We start from the raw sequence: 20,876 nt of genomic DNA, 5'->3' as shown, positions 1-20,876 counted from the left end.
TGTGTCACACAAACCCTCCAACTCCCCCACCAACCTCATTTTTGCTCTAGGCTCAGCGTGATGTGCACTTCACTCCTATGCAGCCGCACAGAGTGAATTAAAATCTGAAAGAAAAAAAAAACCGACCACAGTGAAACACTCAGTTAATATCGTCAGCATCGTGCTTTTTTTTGCCAGCCAGTCATACACATCACATCACGTGCCAGTAAATCTGCCCCAAGGCCAAAAATCCTCACACATACTCTGATAAAGACTGAACACTTAGCTGCTCGCATAAATGTCACCTCTCAGATATGGAGACAGTATGGACACTGGGGGTGTGAGGAAAACAAACAAACCATTTTACACCCACTTAATTTGCTACTGACTATTCAAACGAGAATACACTGTTAGTGATGTCCCAGTAATTTACATAGAGCACCATCAAGACCTCAAAAAATATACAGTACGTGTGCCAACTGTTATGCCATATGGACTAACTCCACAGGGCATCTCCCCCCAGCCCATACGGAGGAGAGGGAGGCCACTATGTAAGTCCAGAGTAAGCAGATTTCCACAAGCATTAATTTTCAGAGGGATGTTTTCATGCTGGTTCCACCTCATGGGACATCTACTGTATGGATTTCACTAAAGATTAAGAGATACCCCTCACAGATTAATGGCCATAATCTGCTGCCAAAACAATGGGTATGAGCTTTACAATAAAGACGACTAACAAAGGGATGAATGGACAGTGAGAGTGCAACCAAATGACAAAAAACTAATAAATAATATTTGTATTTCAAAAAATGACAGAGATGTATTGCTATAATTCCACAGACTGTGTGCGGTAGGCCATTGAAAAGCTTCATTTATTTCTAGTCAGCCACAGATAAGTGATACCCTCAGAGTGTAATTAAACTGCAATCATCCATCATTAGTCATGCCATGACAGTTTGCCTCTGTCCAAATAACGCTCTCAGCCCCAGCGGTGGAATCAGACATTTTTTGGCCCCATTTATGTAAACTATTTCTATTGTTGAAAAATAGGACAATATCTTGTATTTGAGTGGTAGGTACACACAGTGGCACATTTTTACTATTTTCCCAAAAGATTGTGTGGGTTTATTCATCACAGTCCATCACTTACGTAGCTATGAGACCAAGCCCAAGGTCCAGGCATTATCAGTAGAACCAGACATCAGCAGGACAGAGTGAGTCTGGATCCAGAAGCAGCCTGGAGCAACACTTTCTTCTCTCAGTTGTTAGCAGGATGGCAACAGAACCTACTGTACACACCAGCATTTGCAATTATCCAAATCAGTTCAGGTGCCATGGTGGAACTATAAGATTTGTGTCTGGATGATGACTGGGTCTGAGAGGTCATGTGCTCCACCATTAACTAACTATAAAATTATCAAAGAGATAAAAAAAAAGAGAGAGACAAAGATTATACTAGACATACGTGTTGAGAGCAAGAATGAATGGAGTAAAGGACAGTTTTTATGCCAGCCCAGTGCTATAAATAGGCTACAGCAACCATAAAAAACAAACAAAGAAAACCCCCTTGGACATTCTGTAATATCATGTGCAATACCGATAGGCTATATGAATAGTGCAGCAGCTTGAGAGACTGTAGAATGTGAATGTTTGTGATGTATTTAAGCAATATATCACGACAGGCCGTGGTATATGCTCATTATACCACGGCTAAGGGGCGTTGTTCGGCCCGACGCGAAGCGGAGGGACGACAACCCCCTTGGAGTGGTATAATGAGCATATACCACGGACTGGAGTGATATATTGCTTTTATAAAACGGTTACCAATAAAGGCAATATGAAAGAGGGATACGCAATCAATTTCATGTAGTTTTATTCAACCAGAAATACATATTATCCAATAAAATAGCCTCACTGTGAAAAAAATAGTCCCACCTCTCCAGACGTTAGCTCCTAGTTAGCTCTGCATCTCGTCTTTTCCTCCGCTTTTTTTCAGATGAAAGTCACTGCTCAATCCCCTCTACCATTGTTAACCCTCCCCGGAGGTGAAAGTTCACCTTAAACATGTGGATTCAACTACTTTAGTCCGTTTTTTAACATCGTAAAAACATCAGCTGTCTTGGGCTATGGACTGCAACAGTCCGTTGTCATGGATACATGACAACAACTTCCATTCATACCAGTCATACGTGCCTGACGCGGAGTGATAGCTTACGCTGTGATAAGGCTTTAGAATAGTAGCCGTGCTCAATATACCACGGTTAACAACCAATCAGATCGCCGGATTTCACCTTTCCGTTTTATAAAGTCATTTAGATGCATGTTATTGTTTCTCACCAAGGATTCCGGTTCGATTTTGTTACATTCATACTAGGAAGATATTCTATTACAATCTAATCTACAGTTCTGCCTATAGATTTACAAAATATTTTCCATGTATGGAGGGAAAAAAAATTCAGTAGCTAATCAATTAATCAGGTGTGTGGAATGGAGCTTAATTAGATCACCTTTTTTCCTATAGCTAATATGGCGCCACAAAGGCTATCCTGTAAGCTATTATTATTGATACCCACTGTAAAAATTCAGATTTTGTCGGCCCGTTATACATGTTGCTTGACCATTTCCAGAAGTAGGCTATAATTAATCTAAAATAGTTTGGCTAGGGTATAGGTAGCCTACTGTGTTGTATAGTGTAGGCTATAACTAGTGACATTTTGAACCAGGCACTAGAGGACAAAATAATTATTTGTTTCCAGCCTGCTGCATACATACGCTCCAAGTTACACACTCGATATACTGTAGCTATATTATAAATATGATGCTGTTGATGAATTATGCGAATCTTACTGCGCAGGTTTGGTCCACGTGAACCCGGCGGCTGGTGACGCAGCGGAAGTGTCATGGCGCCGCACACACGGCAGTGTCAGGAGCAGCGCTAGCACAACACAACTTGTAATGACTCCCCCGACTTTTTAATTATTATCAACTTAGGACAACAGAAGAATCACGACGTAAGTATCCGTAGAGGAATGGAGTGTCAAAAATGATCATTGACAGCGTTAAGATGCAGTATATTTCCACTGTGTGGTTGTATTCGTGTTGTGATTTGGCCACGTGTTGCTGAATTTTTGCTGATTTGTTGACATGAACCATGACTATGGTGATTTAATGAATGCACTTTCAATTGGTCATTTGTTCTGTACTCTTGAAATGGCTGTCAGTTGTTTATATCACTGAAACACAACTGCTGCTGTTGTGCAAGTCATTGTTTTTCTGTTGGTAGCTATGATGTAACAACATGAAATAGTGAAGCGATCAAAAAATGTAAAACAAAAGCAACAATTCATTAAGATGCTATAGCTCATAAACAGCGAACAATAGGTAGTTAATTAATGCTTTGCCTTTTCTAGATACATTACTATTCCAAGACATGCAGGCCTCTCGATTACAGCAGTTGGACTTAAACCCTGTTGTGTTTGTCCAAGTTTTACAACTGTTAAGATAAGTTTTTTCAGGGAAATTACTGCTTTACAGCAATCAGTGTCTGTATAAATGCATCATTTGCCAGAAAAGAGAAACAATGCAATCACAAAGACACAAAGAAACACATTACCATTATCAGACCATCATTTGAAGAAGACTTGAATACGTCAATGCAGAAGAAAATCCATTATAGATGCACTCTATGTTAATGCCTAGAAAGCCCTCAGGAAATGATCATGAGTAACCAGATACTTTGAAAGCTGCAATAATAAGTCAAGTAATCGATTTATCTACTGGCAGCTGCATTTATAACCAAGTAATCATTTAGTCATTTTAAAAGCAAAGACTGTCAAATATTTGCTGTTTTCAACTTCTCAGGTGATTCACTTTGTCACACCTCATAGTAAACTGAATATCTTTGGATTTGGACCATTGCTGACGCAGAACAAGGCCTTTCAAGATGTCATGTTGCCATGACTAAATTTAAAAAAGGCATTTTTAATTTACTACTCCCTAGACAAATCAAGTAATCTAAAAGACAAATACATTTGTAGTTGCAGCACTAGAGCATTTTACAACAACAAACAGACAAACCTACAATATTTCCAGTTTAGGATGGCTGATTCGGGTTCAAGTGATCCCGGTGGTCAACGTGTGCCAGCTCCTGGAGGGAGTGGCGTGGGACTGCTGGTGGGCCGCCGACCATCATCCACCATCTCTGCGGGCCGCCTGCCTTCGATGCGATCACGAGACCTCACCCTAGGTGGAGTAAAGAAGGTAATCCTATTTGAAAAAGCTCACTGAATCTGAAAATCAAATAATTTTCTAATATTTATGTCTGTTTTACACCTTTGTGTATTCTTCTTTTCAATTTTATTTTTCAGAAAACATTTACACCCAACATTATCGGCCGAAAAGCCAAAGAGGAGTAAGTTTATAATTGACATTTAAGGAAAAATAAGATATGGCAGAAAAAATACATTTAAAAATATTTCTTGACTTTTTTCCACTGTTGACAAATAACTTTGTCCGTCATGACAGAACAAAACCTGAAGGAGGACAAAGGAGAGAGAGGAGGGATGGCGAACGAGGTCGAGGCCCGAGAGAAAGAGGCAGGGGCCGAGGTCGCGGAGAGCTCATCCAGTCTCACTCTATTTTTGAGCAGGGCCCTGCAGAGATGACGATGAAAAAAAGGGGTAACCAATCATTCTACTACTATGGCTTTTGGGTTATTTTTAATTCAACCAGTGCACTTATCCAGATTTTTGCGCCAAACACAGGTGGCTATGAGGGTGAGAGAGATGCTCCGAGTGTGGGCCCGTCACCCATCATCAATATTAAAAAGGAGAAGAGGGAGACTGAGGAGGAGACTAAAGAGATCCTGCGCAATCTGGAACGAGACAATGTGAGTCCTGCTTGTCAGTCATCTTTACTAAGTTGATTTATTTAGCATTTTTCAGCGAATTTAACTTCCCTTTGCTATTGCGTTCTCTCAGTTCATAGACGATCCGTTCCTGAGGAGTGAGCAGAGGAGCTGTCCTGTGCAGCTTCCCCTAGCTGTGTCAGGTTGGGGGTTCAAGGATGAATTTAGTAAAATTAAAATTGAGAAGGTGGAGGAGGATTGTGAACCCATGGAGTCTGACGTCAAAGGTAACTGCAGATTGTTGTCATTTTGTCTGCTTCAATTATTGTTTAAGTAACATCTAGTCATGCTTGGCAACGTTGACAGCTCTCTTAAAACACACATTGTCTTCTCTTCAGTCAAACAGGAGCCAGAGGAAGTAGAAGTGAAGAAGTCAGAGGCAGCTTTCAAGCCGCCTCCTCTACCTGAGCCAGAGTTTCTGCCTGACCTGCTGCAAAGATGGAGTCTGAGCAAAGAGGAGGAGCTGTTCTTTGTGCAACTGCCCGACTCGCTGCCCGGCCAGCCTCCCACCCGAGAGCACCGTCCCATAAAGACAGAGGTGCAGTCAGAGGACGGACAGTCCGTGCTTCTGAAAACAGAGTCTCAGGTACAGCAGATACAGTTGTGATCTCTGTGGGAAATACGTGGTCATATTGAGGTTATGTGCATAAATGGTATTTTGATTTTAAAACAGGAAGAGGAAACGGAAGAGAACTGTTGCAATCTCAAAGATCTGCGGGAGGGGCTTGTAGGAAAGATGCTGGTGAGGAAGTCTGGTCGGGTCCAGCTCATACTGGGCCAAGTGACACTTGATGTGTCTCTGGGAACGTCATGTTCTTTCCTTCAGGTATGATAGTTTTATATTGTGTCTCATTCCTAGTCTGTGTTTGTCTCAACTGTTTCTGTAGATTTGTTTTTATTCATCATATAATATACCGTAATATTTTCTTTCTCTGCCTCCCCACCCCCTGCTTTCTCAGGAGCTGGTCTCTATAGGTGCAGAGGGAAGAACAGGTGACCTGAGTGTGTTAGGAAATGTCAAACACAAGATGGTTTGTTCCCCAGACTTTGAGGCTCTGCTGGAGGGCAGCGCTTGATGCTCATCAGGTCATTACAGCCTCTTCTATTCTTGACAGATGGATGCTCTTAGGTTGTGATGATGAGAAGATGTTCACTGTTACTTTGGACCGCCTCTTTGGAGCTTGACATCCAATACAAGTTGATGCTTATGTGTTTACAGAGTGGCTATGATAGAATATTGAAATACACTATCTGTAAATATGAAACATAACTGAGGTTTTATTTTCCTCTTGTGAAACAGGTATATTCATTCAAAAATTCAAAGGCTGAATAGTGTGCCAAATTTTCTTTTCTTTATATAAATGAAACTACTTGACAAGACTGTACATGGATGTAAATGTGTGAATAAAAAAAAGTTTTTGTTATTCATGTTGGTGTCAAATGATTGTAAATGGTTGGATCACCGAATTGACATAAAAGCATTTCTAACTTATAACATCTAATGACCAAGCAGAAAAATATTTGGTTCTACATCCTTTAATTTGAGTAGTGGGAGGTTTCTCTTGTTTCCCTAATATTATTAAGGTTAATGCCTTTTTGTTGTGCTGATTGAACACTGCACTGTAGATTTCCATATAATATAATATAATCATACAAACATTTCATAACTAGTGTAAACTGTATGCAGCTATAAAGACACCTTTATTAATGTGCAGTATTTCTCAGCAATGATATTTTCCATATTGTCATTCAGAGTTTGTTGCCTGTAACCAGTTATGGTTTTTGACAAATGCATGAATAAACACGTTTTGCTTTAGTTTGCTTATTAGAGCATGTAATTAATTATTAAATGTTTACTGCACTGCACTACTTGTAAATGCTAAATTGGCAAGAACTCAAAATAGTGTCCCTGACGAACATGGGCACACAGTCCCTTACCCATCCTGTTGCTGATTTGTCAGCCAAAATAAATCAATGCTTTTGAATCAAATCAAATCAAATACCTGTAAAAATGTGACCTCATGGCCATGGCCCACCTGGCCTTCCTGAAAAATTCTCTCTACAGCGCCGCCGGTGGTCAGATATTTTACAGAAACATATTTGTAAATCCACTGCAGTGGCCTCCGCTGACCAGCAGGTGTCATGGCGGAGCTTACGCGCTCCGGCCAAACACTGGCCGCCTCTGATACGTCGGCGCCGTCGAGCCGTTGTCTGCCCATGTTGTCCGCCGGGTGGAGTTTGGCTACAGTCCGCCAGACAAAGACAAGTGATGGACCCGTGATACGCTACTGTACCGGCTGTGAACACAACGTGACGGAAGGTTGGTGGACTATTATGTCGCTTTTAACAACGTGCATTTTACACGGTTAGTTAGGACGATAACCTGTTAGGAAGCCAAGTTGGCGCACCGAGTCCAAAGCTTTTAATAAAATGAAATAAAAAAAGGGTTGGCTCAGCACTTCATGTACAACCGGGACGGCTGTGTGAAGGGCTGGGAGCGAGGCTAGCTGAGCGAGGTGGAGCACGCCAGGAGACAAAAATATAGCATACCGTTAGCTCGGAGGCCACAAGCTAACTTCAACATATAGTTTTTTTCTGTCGTCTGTTTCGGGTTCATGTTACCGTCGTTGTCACCGCACAGCTTTAGCCGGGATGCTGCCTGAATGTAATTAGCTGTGTGAGGCTGGGGAAACTATCATAGAAAGCGTAGGATAAGTGTTGACTGATGGCAGTGATGAGGAAGGCTAACACAGGGTGGTTGTATCGGGGATGGAGCTGCTCGTTAGCCGTCCTGCTGCATCATCCGAGGGGCTGAGGACGGAGGGCCTCTAACGCTATCTATCTCTGCACTGTGGCTGATAACAGCACGTAAACTTATCTGATGCTTCACTGTAAATACACATACAGCCAATAACCAGCCTTTCTAAACGAGTGCCATCTGGTAATTCCCAGAACAGATCTAGAGGGTTAGTATTTACGTTGCATATCTCTATTTAAAATGCATATAGCAGGTATTGACTTACAGACACGTTTTCTGTTTTGCATTATTAAAGTACATGATGTCCTCAGGCCAGATAGCACATATTACTGTGGATCATCCTGACTTCATGTGTGCATGTTTTGCAGGTCTGTGTGACCCCCAGCTGCACAGCTCCCTGGATCTTCACCACACCAGACAAGGGAACCGCCTGCTGTGGCCACTTGTTTTCGTTTCATTGTTTACATCCCAGTCACCAGTGGGAGCCTTTGCTCAAATAGCAAAGGACATCTGAAGCAAGGAAAGGCCATTATTTCACCACAGCTGTTTTGAAGACTTTACTTTCCTGTTTCTGGAACTGACTTCAGCTGAGCTTCAGAAACCGACTGATGGTGAAAACGATGAAATTCGCAAATATTGCCCAAGAGGGCATTGCTAAGATGGTCACTTGTACTTGTATTAATTCTCTGTTCAACGTGAGGAGGAGCTCCGTCCCCTAGTTATCTTGATGAAGGCCTTTTTCTGACAAAAGATCAAGGGCCACTCAGGGCCAGGAAGTGGGGTGCTCACATCTGCTCTGGCCTCTGATTTCAACTATTGAATAGATTTCATCGGCCTTCTGACTTCAAGATGGAGCTCTTCTTCAACCCCTTTGACAACTTGGTGTGTATCCTGCTGGGCATCTCCTTCACCGTGTGGTTCACCCTGCTGTTGGTCTTCATCATTGTGCCTGCCATCTTTGGGGTGTCTTTTGGCATCCGACGTCTTTACATGAAAACATTGTTAAAGATCTTTGAGGTAAGAGCTTATTTCATTATGACTCAATATACTTTATGTGAATTTGAAAAAAGAAAAAAAAGCAAGGTTTGAATCATAAATATTTACTTATGGTGCGAAGCTGAAGATGATTTGGAAACCCTATACACAATAATTATAAAAAAAAGGTTAAACTTGTTGTTACTGTTCCGGCACATGTCCCAGTTAAAACAATTGTCTGTGTCTCCCTCGGCCAAACATCCTGTCATTCAAAGACTAGTTCAAAGTTGTTGGCACTGCTCCTCAAGGGCAACCTGTATTTGCTCTGGCTGTCCATTTCGTCCACCCTTTCAAACAATCAGCACAGTCTGCTTTTGATATGATGAGCAGTACAATATCATAGATGCAGTTGTATTTCTGGGTGCTTATCTTCAGCCTCCAACCAGTGGCCATTGTCATAACTGTCTGATGCAGACTGACAACAACGAAGCCACAGAGCTGCTCTCTTGTTATGTAACTGGAGAAACCAGTGGTACAGACCTCAGTAACTCTTGTCTGTGGACTGTCGCTCACTGATTTGCCATTTTGAATATAAATTGGCATTAATGCATCAGATTCAAGATGCACCACTTAATAACCTCCTTGCCTATTTTGACTCCAGATACAGTTATCCAGTTTCAATCCTTTTGCTATCTCTGGTGTAGCTTCACTAGTTAAGCTGTCATCAACTTCCAACACGTACCTCTGAGAGTAGACCGTGTGCCAGAAATAAAAGGACTGGTGGGAGATATGCTGAGATAGAGAGAGTTTTTTTCAGCTCCTGATTCCACTAGCAACCATGAAATTTAGAGAAAAGGTCAGAGGACTGGCTCGTACCGTTCGTTTGCACATGTCCCATTGCTTGTTAAGGTTTGTCATGAGCATGATCAGGCGTAAAAACCAAGACTTCTCAGAATTGTAATTTTTCACAGGGAATGTAGTATATAAGTAAATGCCTACTTGTTCCCATGGTGCTCAGAGACCACACATACCATCATGAGGACTCACTTTATTTTGTTAGTGTTGTCTCATTAAAAAGACTGCACACGCCCCCTCTTCACCCAAACAGTCATTAGTTTCAACTGCAGCTGCATTTTAACATGAGTCAGTAACGGAGCTTGTCACAACACAATTAAATGTTATCTGAAAACAGTGTAAGGTGTAGTGATGTTTGTGCTTTTAGCATTTGCATTATGATATTCACAAATCAGTGTCACTGGATAAGTATCATTTAAAGCAACACGATGTAGTATTTCAACCTTAAAATAATGTTTCGAAACTCACTGAAGTGATAGAATAATGGTTAATAGGATGAATGGTGCCGCTGCTGCAGACCACTTTTTAACTTCCCTACGCGGGTAGGAACACCGTGGTGAGCTCCAGAGACCGAGCTCAAGCCCGGTACGGCGCCTGTAGCGGTAATAGGGACTTTAAGTAACGGTGGATTTACGAAGGCTACGGCATCCGGAAATAAATCTCTCCTGACGCTGGTGCCGTAGCTGTCAAATGCGTAGTAGTCATTAAGTAAGTTGCTGCGGCTGTGGTAGCTGTCAGATCAAACAGCTGATCGCTTACCATGTAACAGGGGTGAGAGTAAAACACTCAGTCATGTCAAAAGGGCCAGAGAGGAGTTGCTCTATGCTTTAAATGGCAATTTAATTTCAGAATAAGGGTTTTTGCTATTATATGACATGAACAAATCTAAGAATTTTGATTTACCATGTCAACTTTACATATTATACATTTTCAGAGTGTGTGTCGCTGAAACATGTAATGTAGTGTGTCACTATCAATTGGAGAACACGTTTCATTTCAGAAATACAATGAGAAAATAGAAACGCACTCACATCCCTAAGTCTAAACGCTGGGTGCCGGACAATGCAAGTAAATCATAGGAAAAAAGAAAGTCTGCACACCAACAACAACTTCAGAGCAATAATTAATTACACTCCCTTGTTTTGGTGATAATAAATTATTGCTCTGCAGCCGTTATTGGTGTGCAGACTTTACTTTTTCCTAAGAAATTACTTACTTAAAGTCCCTATTGATGGCGGTGACGTCAATGGCACCTGCACCGGCAACAAATTCACATAGACACAGGTAGCAGACACTTGCTCTTCTCAACCAGAGTACCAGCACCACAAATCCTACATAGTGCTGCTTTAATCTTAAAATCTTCTCAGAAAATCTGTTTTTAATCTAGCAAGAATGTTTTTTAAACAATTTTCAGATGCCATAAAATGTGTATAACTTTTTTTTGGTTTAGTTTTAAGTAAATAGAAAACCAAAAGTCATGAGTTAGTGTTGCTTGTTGTTTTTTTGTGTTTTTTACCCAGCATGACATGTGTGCAGCCCTGAGGTGCAGCGAAACCCACTTTATCGCTCCACATTCTTAGAATTGTTTTACAAGTTCCCCCGGCCAACTCCAGTGATTTGGACCTGTACAAACATGCAGGCGTAGCATCACTGTATCTGACTGAACTTAATGCGAATAAAGCTTTCTTGCAGTTTGAGTTAATTTGCAAATGTAGACAAACCTTAAATGTTGCCCTAAGAAGTGTAGTCTGAGACTGTGCACACTGCACGTCCAGCACCTCCCAGTCCATAATTTCCTGATCTCTCCTGCTTGTCTTACAGCGAGGGGAACACTGTGTCCTTTTCCTGCTGTTCAGTGGACATCACCTGTTAAGTTGTTGTTTCAGCGTGCAAAGTTCACACAGAGGGCCAGGCTTTTACTTGAGTTAATATATTTGATTATACTACACCAGACAATATGCATTGTTTACATCAAAAAGAGGGAGAAACAGGCATTATTTCTCTCAGAAAGGCTGTGGCCAGATAAGCTGTGTGTTTTCTTGGCTCAGGGTGAGGTCAACCTCCCTCTCCAGCTTTAGTCTATAACATGAACAACCATACAGGATGGACAGAGAAACTTTAGCAGTGAGCACCTGTGAGTCTGATCATAATGAAGAATTTGCTGTTTTGATCTAAATGTTGTCAAGGTGTGGAGGCTGATGCACACCTGAAAAAACTTGAAAAACAGGTGCGTTGGAGCATAGGATAGGAGTGAACAAAGGAAAAAAGGGTCTCCCGCACACTGTCAAATCACTTGCAAAAGACTTTAATAAAACAAACAACGTTTGTTTGTTTGTTTAATAAAACGTTGTTTGTTTTATTAAAGTCTTTTGCAAGTGATTTGACAGTGTGCGGGAGACCCTTTTTTCCTTTGATCTAAATGTTGAAAATCAAACATAACATCAGTTTGGGAATAGTGGCGGCTGGTTGCTACAGAAACTGTTTGCATGTTGTCCGAATGTGCACGCAGTGTGTTTCAGACACCAAATAAACAAAAGTTTAACGTGAGGACATGTTTCTTGTTCATAAGCAAGCTGTATTCCACGTTTTAAACGGTTTTGTTCTTTTTCTCTAGTGGGCCACACTCAGGATAGAGAGAGGAGCAAAAGAAAAGAACCACCATCTGTACAAACCCTACTCAAATGGTAAGAGGTGCTACCAGTTTGTTTTGGATGCACATGTGCATGCTCAGTACTGTAGGTGCATTTGTTTGAGACTGTAGTGCTGATACCCCGTCTCTCTGGCTCACCCCAGCAATCATTGCCAAAGAGCCAACCTCCTTGGAACAGGAGATCAAGGAGATCCGGCGGAGCGGCAGCAACAGAGACTTGGACTCAGCTCCTGAATTTGAGATGTCTGACATCTTCTATTTTGCCCGGCGAGGAGTGGAGAGCATCATGGACGACGAGGTGACCAAACGGTTCTCTGCAGAGGAGTTGGAGTCCTGGAATCTGCTGACCCGCAGCAACAACAACTTCCACTACATCAGCCTGAGGCTGACCGTCCTGTGGGGGCTGGGCCTGCTGATCCGCTACGGCTTCCTGCTGCCTCTCAGGTATAAGTTGATCCTCAAATATAGAGGTTGTTTGACATAAGGGGAGTAACCCTTAGCCTGATGCATCAGCCGCTTATTTCATTACATTTCAAAAAGCGTCTGAACACCAGCCATAGGGATTCGTTTGCTTCCGGGAGGCGGTTGCTTACATTTGCTTCAACTAATCGCTGCTGCTTGGTGGTCACGTGTGCTATACACCGGTTAAGCTCATAGGTTAGCTTGAGCGCTTGAGTTCAACGGCTTCGCCTTCAGTTCCCCATCTGTTCGCTGATTGGTCCGTCCACCAGAGCGGATGGAGCAAACCGAAACGCATTGCTAGTGTCCTGACTACATTGTTGAGGCAAATTAAATTTGCCGGAACCAGTAGGCGGCGCTAGCCTGGCTAAGTAACCCTTACCACAGTAATCCATTTGAAAAGCATGAACACACTGAGACAGGACTAGAAATTAAAATTTCTGTCTTCCCTGCACAAGTAGCCACCACTGTAATATAATTTGAAAATTGGGCTGTGACACTGACATAAGCTGCCATCAGTAAAATATGTTTTTTAAATACCATGTCATGACCATAAAAGTGTTTCCTCCAGATATCCAACTTTATATGATTGAAACAAATTCTAGATTGAGATTGAATTAACACATTTCAAGATGATCACTAGTTGGATATCTTGTTGTACTGATGTAGGGGGGATGCCTATCATGTGCCTGCTGTGGTTGGTTAGAGGTTGACACAAAGCCAGAATCAGACAATGAGCGGCAAGCGTGCATTAACCTAGAGGCCAGTTACACCCTTTGCAGGTCTTTGGTTCATCTCAGGACAAACACGGAGCCCACACAGGCAACACATTCCTGTCTTTGTGAAATTTAGTTTCCAGCTTGCCTAACAAGGATGTTGTTTACAGTGGGACTATGTCACAGATAAATTGGAAGAAAATGGGCAAAAAGGTAGCAAGCAGCAGGGCCAAATCCTGGACCTTTTTTTTTTTTACCTGATGAGCCACCATGCAACCCATGATCTCAAATCAAAGGCTTAAGCTTTCCTTAAATAACAAATTGTCTCTCTCAGTTGTCAACATCTCAAAAATGCTACAATTGTCATAAAAATGTCTTTGACATGTTCTTTTTTAAAAATTATTATTGACCATACCTTTGCTACTTCTTTTTGCTGTGGTTTTTAAAGTTGTGGTAAACAGAGATGTGTAAACTGTTATATAACCAAAATATGGGGAGAGAGAACATGACATGTAGCTGTATTCATATTGCAACAAGTCATTAATTTGTGAGATCACTCCACAGCAGAAAAGAAAGCTTAAATGTTTGCACATGCACTGAGTAAAACAGGGAGCTCCTCGCCCAGGGTGAGCTTAGAGAGGCGCAAGGACAGTGACTCAGTACTAAGCCTGGCTGGCTCATTTCCAGTTACCAGTGGGGAGACGAATCAGGCCACCACTGTACAGACAGGCATCATTCTAGTCTCCCATCCAGCTCATAAATGATCTTTTCTTCAGGACTGGTCTAGCTGAAGACTGGCCCGGCTCACCACTAGCATGAAAACTTCACATCCAATATTTTCCAATTTAATCAGCACCTTTTCAATCCTGGATGACTGGTTCATCCAGATTAAGACGACCTGTCTGTCATCTTAACTAATGCCCTCCTGCAGCTCCTGCCTATTATCAGTGACAGAAGCGAGCGGAGGAGAGCTTAATACTTTTAATTGATAACCAGAACATGGCTCTCCTGGATAACGTTATTCATTGCCCTGTATGTTAACTGAACTGGTACTCTTCTCTTAAATAGTTGGGATTATGTTCTTGCATTAAAAAAAACTATAAAAAGATGAATTCATTAATAAAATGTACATCCAACATGGAATCCCTCCTGTTTGTGTTTTACCCGTGTGTTTTGTTGTAGAACTCCATATTAAAAGGTTATGTGTGTTCTGCCTGTCTGTCTCTCCACCAGGGTAACTCTTGCCTTCACTGGCGTCGGCCTCCTCGTGTTCCTCACCTCCCTTATTGGACTGCTGCCCAATGGAAGGTATAGCCGCTGACAACCTTGTCTGTTTAAATTAATCAAAAATAGCATCTCAGACCGCCGGACGTAACTGTATTAGATTTGCTGTCTTGACACACACAAACTAAATTGTGTTATATATGCTCCTTTTTGCAGGATGAAAAACTTTCTGAGTGAACAAGTCCATTTGATGTGCTACAGAATATGTGTCAGAGCTCTGACGGCCATCATAACCTATCATGACAGGTAAAGAGACTGCAGTGTTTTTATCTATTTAACCAGTAAATCTGCCGTAAGACTTCTTGGTGCAGCACAAACAACCCCTGGCAGATAAGAGGAAGATGGTTTGAAAGGAAGGTGGAGGATGGCTGTATGCAAATAAGAAATGTAATCATGTCAAGCAAAATGATCCCTCAAAGACCCATAGGGGTCAGACCACACCAGATGGTTTGTTACACACAACCATCAGGATTTTTTGGAATCAGTTTAGTAAAGGGCCAGTGATTTCAAAAACCACTTGGCAGGTGATTTGATAAACCCTATGAGACAGTAGAGCACCAATGAAGAAGCTAACAACAAAAACAAACCGTAGTGCATGCAAGGAGCTTTGGATGCTAGTCAGAGTGTTGGTAAATGATATTCGTCTTTGTAAGGAAAAATTGTGCAAATGCCCTCCCGCCCCCTCGCAGTGGTTCCTCTGTTTATAGGACACTGATTGGTCCAAGTTACTTTGCTGTCGGTCAAAAGCTTGGGGCTTACAAGGTTACAGTTTGGTGGCTCCTAATGACTTCCCCTTCTTGCCCCAGGTTTGATTAGTCTTCACCATAAAAGTTGTCATAGTTCCTGTACGTGTATAAAGCTCTGTTAAGTTTCTACTAAAATGTCAGTTACAAAAGCAGCGTTACTGTTGATGTTCAGCACTCTGAGCCCCATGGTGATGCTCACTTGTTCATTGTTGTGGAAGTAGCTCGTAATTGGGACAAGAAAGTTTGTCCCGTTATGCATGTTGCTTTTTGAATATACAGTAAGTGGCATCTTATGAGTTAGACTTTAGAAATAGTTATCTTTTTACACATAGTAAGTTTAAAGATATGGCATGACAGGGTAAGGTAAGAACAATGTCTATGATTTGGTTTTATATAATATAAAAATGATATAAAAAAAGTCACTTAAATGTTGCTTGCATGTGGTCTTGTGTGTTACTCTTTCTCAAACATGCTACAGAATCTTTTGCCGCGACGGGAGGGAGGCCCGTATGAGGTTACATAATGACAGATGAGTTGTCTTTGGAGAACAGAAACCTGGGTGTGTTAGAATTTGCAATGTGAGCACCCTGAGTGCAAGTATGAAAGGCTGGATGCCTAAGGCTAAACTGTCTACATTCATATTCATTGCAGCGGGCATTGTGAGCCTTTGTGCAGCACAAAACTCTAGACAGTGATGCTTTCTTATATGCACAAATCTAAAGTACACCTTTAGTACGATGCTTGAAACTGCTGAATTCATAAAGTTGAATTGAAGGTGAGCTGTGTAGTGGTGTTTTGATTGAGGCAGACGTTGGTAGTGTGAGGTTTGGTAAAAAATCAAAGACAAACATCAAACAGGAGTCAAAAAGACAATGACACATGCAACAGGATGTGGAGGAAGAGGTTGTATGTGCCCATAAAATGAAGCATATAACAGCTGGTGTTGTGTTGGTAAACAGCAGCATGATTGAATTTCTTTTGTTGAATTTCCTCCTCTGCCTTTGAATTAATTGAGAAAGAAAGCATTCATGCAAATCAAGGGGACAGAGATCCTTTATCAGTCTGAATGTCTGCCATCAAGACCTGTTGTAACACGTTTTCCTCTCCGGTCGGAGGCTAAAAATACACAAGTGACATAGGAAGTCTTGCTCTCTCTCCCTCTCTCTTTCTCTATTTAAGATTGTAACTCTATCTTAGGAATGTGAACTAAGTACGTTCACAGATCCTGCATGCTCCGGGGGTCAAACCTTTAACAGAGACACCATAGGTTGCTTTGTTTTTCACAAGAAGATTGGTAAAGGTGCTGGACAGTCAAGGATTATAGTTTTGACCTCTGATGGCATAGTTCACTTCTTTTTGCACTTCAAGTTCATTTTGATATTCAACACTACCCTCGGAGTCATTTCAGTTCATGATTACACATGTTCCAGGAAGTGCCTTCATAATAGATTAACAGCCTTCCTCTCTCCACTATTGCAGTGAGAATAAACCCAAGAATGGAGGCATCTGTGTCGCCAACCACACGTCGCCCATCGATGTCATCATACTGGCCAGTGACGGCTGTTATGCTATGGTAACTACACAGCTGCCAAGCAGGACACTACAGAAAACACCTGCACGTCACTTTTTCATGCCTCTCTGTTGAAAACATATTTCTCTCAGAAATGGATGAGTTACTATTTGCCATGTGTGTTGTGTCAGGTTGGCCAAATCCATGGTGGCTTGATGGGGGTCATCCAGAAATCCATGGTCAAGGCCTGTCCACACATTTGGTTTGAGCGCTCAGAAGTCAAAGACAGACATCTAGTGGCCAAAAGGTAACATTACAAGCTTTGTTTTTATTAATTTCATTGAGTCATACAGTTAGAACTGTTGCTTTGTAAAATGTTTTGACTGAATTTGATTATTGTTCCTTTCATTTGTGTAACTTATAAAAAAATTATATGTGGTTTTAATGTATATTTTAACTCTGTTTCATGTTTTCTTGTAATAACCTACATACTTGTTAAATTACAGATTGAGTGACCACATAGATGATAAAACCAAACTGCCCATTCTCATTTTTCCAGAAGGTGAGCTTGTTCAGTAATCGCATGCACGTAAACTTTCACACAATAATCATCTGGTTTTCATAAAAAGGCTTTTATGTCTCAATGAATTTCATCTACTCAAATTCCCAGGAACCTGCATTAACAACACATCAGTCATGATGTTTAAGAAGGGCAGTTTTGAGATCGGTGGCACAGTCTACCCTGTGGCCATTAAGGTGAGAATGATGTCATGTTTTTGAGATCGTTTCTGTGTTTTACTTGTTTTATTTATTATTTTATTCAATTTAATTTCAACATTTCAGCACTTTCATACCAATGCATTGATTAAACACTCTGGTGTGTTCGATCCTCACAGTATGATCCTCGGTTTGGAGATGCTTTCTGGAATAGCAGCAAGTTCGGCATGGTCAACTACCTGTTGCGTATGATGAGCAGCTGGGCCATTGTCTGCAGTGTGTGGTACCTCCCTCCCATGTCTAGAGAGGTGAGACTCCGTGGTTAATCTGAGACTTCTCAACAGGCTTTTTTCTCCTTTGATGGTTGGAGTGCTTCTGCTTTGTCATTCTGCACACAACCTAGAATATATGTGTTTTGCTGAGACAATGGGCCCAGCACGTATACAGGCTCTCATTTTCTTCTCTACTCCTGAACCTCTTTGCTTTTCCCTTTCTCTAAAATCATAATGTCATAACACTGAGAGAAACTACAATAATTTGGTATAGTGTGAACTTAACTTTAATTCTGTTAAATCACCAGCAAATGACATGGCTCCACATTTGAATAAAACTTTTAGACTTGTGAATAGCTAGTCTAAATTATTTTTGCCTGTGTTTCCATTCCTGTCTGTCTTCACCAACAGGAGGGAGAGGATGCTGTGCAGTTTGCCAACCGTGTAAAAGCCGCTATAGCCAGGCAAGGGGGACTGGTCGATCTCTTGTGGTAAGATAACACCGACTCGGCTCAGTGGCTTCTACCTCTATCACATACAAACCCCATGACTAACTAATGATAATGAACACATGGATGGACAGACATTTCCACATGGCGGGCATCATCAATAATGAGTAACAACTGTATTCAGTTTAGGTAATCAGGTCAAATGGCCCTTCTGTGGTGTCTGCCCTCTCTCTGCAGTGGTTTACTGAGCCATTGGTTCCACTTGTGTTTTTCCCTTTGAAATGAGAATAAAGTTAAAAAATAATACAAAATAAAATGGCTGGCATGGAACAATCCAGTGCCTCTGAGTTTTGGATCTCATGGACTTAGGTGTGACTAATACAATAACTGGAGTTTTCACTTTTTACTGCAACTTTATATCATTCCTTTCCTGTAGTAGTAGTATCTGTGTTAGAAGTGAATGCAACAACCAGTTTGTTCTCTAAGCTTGTGAAGCAGACCATATGAATGTATACCTACTCCCTCCTATAACATAACAACTAATATAGAAACTTGATATAACCAATACAACCCGATTCACTGTTTTAATGTTTTGTTCCAGTCACTTGTATGTAGTCAATAAGAATTTACAGTTTAATAAATGTTATTTATTTATTGTGCTGGTTACTGGGCGCTGCTTTTTTGCTTGTTGGCCTAGTGGCAACTGGATCTGTCAATATTTATGTAACATGATCATGGACACCTGTGCTTACTAGGTACAATCAAGCGTGTTCTATTGTTTCCCTTGGGTGAAGTGCGACATTGTTCACTATATCAGTAACTGTGGTCTGTACACTGATTTTACTGATTTTACTCTTGCAGGGATGGAGGATTGAAGCGAGGAAAGGTAAAAGATACCTTTAAAGAGGAGCAGCAGAAGCTGTACAGTAAAATGCTGGTGGGCACCCAAGAAGACCGCAGTCGCTCCTGAAGGACCTGTGTGGAGGCGGACTGGCTCAGAGATCCACTTGTGCACCTCTGACTAAATAGGCAATCAGCGGAGCTCGCTCTCTGTTGGCGCTCCTGGACTGGAAAATTCCCTCTCAGATGTCGACAGTACTCCATTTGGCTTCCTCGGTCACTGCCTTAGCCTGGCATGTTCAGTTTGCATCACTGTTACGGGTCTCTCAGAGTCTGCTGCCTTCGGTTGGAGGAACGTGACTGAAGCCCTGCTTGCTTTAGAGATGAAACAAAGGTGTGCACAGAAAAAGACTATTGTCTTCCTTGTTGGCAATCTTTTGAGGGAAAACTTGTATTATTATCTATCATTGAGTTCCTGTCTTTGTTTGATAGTTTCAACTTCTTAATTTTTATTTTACAGTCATGTTTGTATTGCACTGTGTTAACATTACAGGCCTGGTTATTCCTGGGATGTAGAAGAAAGTTACTGTAGATAAAAACTAGTTTGTTCTAAAGCTAAAACCTGTGTTTGAGTTGGGGTTTTGCATGACTGGCTTCTGCCCATGGTTAAGGGCACTATGCCAGATTTTGTTACATTTCAGATATTTTTATGGGCTTTTTCCAAGAGAAAAAAAATTGTATTTTAAGCTTTGTGTTTTACATTAAGACTTCTACCAACATGTGGTCATTATAGGACTTGCGTTGCAGGGGAGCTGTTGGTATGTTGTTTGTTTCTGTGTTTTATTCCACGGAATGTGTAACTCTTCACATTATGAAGTGGAAATTGTGCACCCACAGTTACACCGATGGAGGTTTACGGACAGAGGCAGATACTCACACTCAGCTAATGGAGTAAAAGGGTTTTTAGTCCATCCATTAAGAATTTACTTTGGATGCTTTTAGCATTGTCCCTTTAAGGCCCGAGATGCACACACTAACAGTGGCGTAGGATAATGACCAACACAATTGGTCTTCTCACTAAAACAGTTATTATGGCAGTTAAATGATAATTGTTCATCCTAATACACTTCCTAACAGCTGTCATGATTTCAGTGGCTTCCTGCTTGTGCAGTAACCATCTTGCCTAATTTATTTTAAGTAAACTCTGAAAGCTCTTTATTCTTCTCTTCTTTTCCACCCCCTCATTAGTGATCTTTCTCCGACTTGGCAGCCTCTTTGAGGAGGTTTCAAGGATAGTCATTGGCTCCCAGTTAGGCTGAGGAACATGGTGGACAGCCTCTCCCAGAGGCTTTCCTCCCTCTAGTTTGCCGTTATCAGGGATAGTCATTTAGACCATGTCAAAACTGTTCAACAAAATAAATGTTCAAGAACGTGACTCTACAACTAAATTGAGTATCTTTGTGTGTGTGTATTTGTGTTTCTCATAGTGTGTTCTTCTCACAATTGTTTTTCAGACACAAAGCAGTTCTACGTTTGTTCTTACAGGAACGAATGGCATGATTACGCCCCCTAAGGTCGTTGCAGGTGGATTTGGAGATTTGAGTCTAGTATTTTACAGATACACTTCACAGTAGAAGGAAATGACCATTGGCGAGAAAGAAGCTACATGACCTGTAGCAATAGTAGACAAATAATACTTCCGTAATCGAAAAGTGGTTCTCAAACTTTTCCACATCGAGGACCTCTAAACTGACACAAAC

General features: G+C 41.4%; 2 protein-coding genes across 3 annotated transcripts; both read left to right on the top strand.

The window, feature by feature from the left end:
* Nucleotides 1-2,854: 2,854 nt before the first annotated feature.
* On the top strand, nucleotides 2,855-6,618 carry polr3d (polymerase (RNA) III (DNA directed) polypeptide D). The gene is made up of 9 exons (XM_085787229.1): nucleotides 2,855-2,990; nucleotides 4,072-4,239; nucleotides 4,347-4,390; nucleotides 4,504-4,658; nucleotides 4,743-4,867; nucleotides 4,959-5,112; nucleotides 5,224-5,471; nucleotides 5,559-5,711; nucleotides 5,845-6,618. Exons 2-9 carry the CDS (start codon nucleotides 4,078-4,080, stop codon nucleotides 5,959-5,961), a joined length of 1,158 nt encoding a protein of 385 aa, XP_085643355.1. The 5' UTR covers nucleotides 2,855-2,990; nucleotides 4,072-4,077; the 3' UTR covers nucleotides 5,962-6,618.
* Nucleotides 6,619-7,129: 511 nt separating this feature from the next.
* On the top strand, nucleotides 7,130-20,564 carry LOC146981735 (glycerol-3-phosphate acyltransferase 4-like). 2 transcript variants are annotated; one of them, XM_085787226.1, is made up of 13 exons: nucleotides 7,130-7,205; nucleotides 8,012-8,660; nucleotides 12,088-12,157; nucleotides 12,267-12,567; nucleotides 14,532-14,606; nucleotides 14,739-14,828; nucleotides 16,808-16,901; nucleotides 17,030-17,145; nucleotides 17,345-17,400; nucleotides 17,509-17,594; nucleotides 17,735-17,863; nucleotides 18,239-18,318; nucleotides 19,138-20,564. In XM_085787226.1, exons 2-13 carry the CDS (start codon nucleotides 8,493-8,495, stop codon nucleotides 19,244-19,246), a joined length of 1,374 nt encoding a protein of 457 aa, XP_085643352.1. In that variant the 5' UTR covers nucleotides 7,130-7,205; nucleotides 8,012-8,492; the 3' UTR covers nucleotides 19,247-20,564. The 2 variants fall into 2 exon arrangements, with proteins under 2 accessions (XP_085643352.1, XP_085643353.1); XM_085787227.1 differs by having other exon boundaries at nucleotides 7,130-7,851.
* Nucleotides 20,565-20,876: the final 312 nt, after the last annotated feature.

This window comes from Trachurus japonicus, chromosome 9 (genome assembly GCF_045865225.1).
Source record: "Trachurus japonicus isolate A0001 chromosome 9, Traja_1.0".
NCBI lineage: Eukaryota > Metazoa > Chordata > Actinopteri > Carangiformes > Carangidae > Trachurus > Trachurus japonicus.
Note: the sequence above shows the minus strand (reverse complement) of the source record. Positions and strands in the feature narration are given on the sequence as shown.

Bases quoted from the DNA above. Each gene is read 5' to 3' on its own strand.
- polr3d (XM_085787229.1), top strand. From the start codon at position 4,078: ATGGCTGATTCGGGTTCAAGTGATCCCGGTGGTCAACGTGTGCCAGCT. The intron at 4,240-4,346 runs GTAATCCTATTT...TTTATTTTTCAG, and splicing joins CCCTAGGTGGAGTAAAGAAG to AAAACATTTACACCCAACAT. The intron at 4,868-4,958 runs GTGAGTCCTGCT...GCGTTCTCTCAG, and splicing joins GCAATCTGGAACGAGACAAT to TTCATAGACGATCCGTTCCT.
- LOC146981735 (XM_085787226.1), top strand. From the start codon at position 8,493: ATGGAGCTCTTCTTCAACCCCTTTGACAACTTGGTGTGTATCCTGCTG. The intron at 12,158-12,266 runs GTAAGAGGTGCT...GGCTCACCCCAG, and splicing joins GTACAAACCCTACTCAAATG to CAATCATTGCCAAAGAGCCA. The intron at 17,401-17,508 runs GTGAGCTTGTTC...TCAAATTCCCAG, and splicing joins CATTCTCATTTTTCCAGAAG to GAACCTGCATTAACAACACA.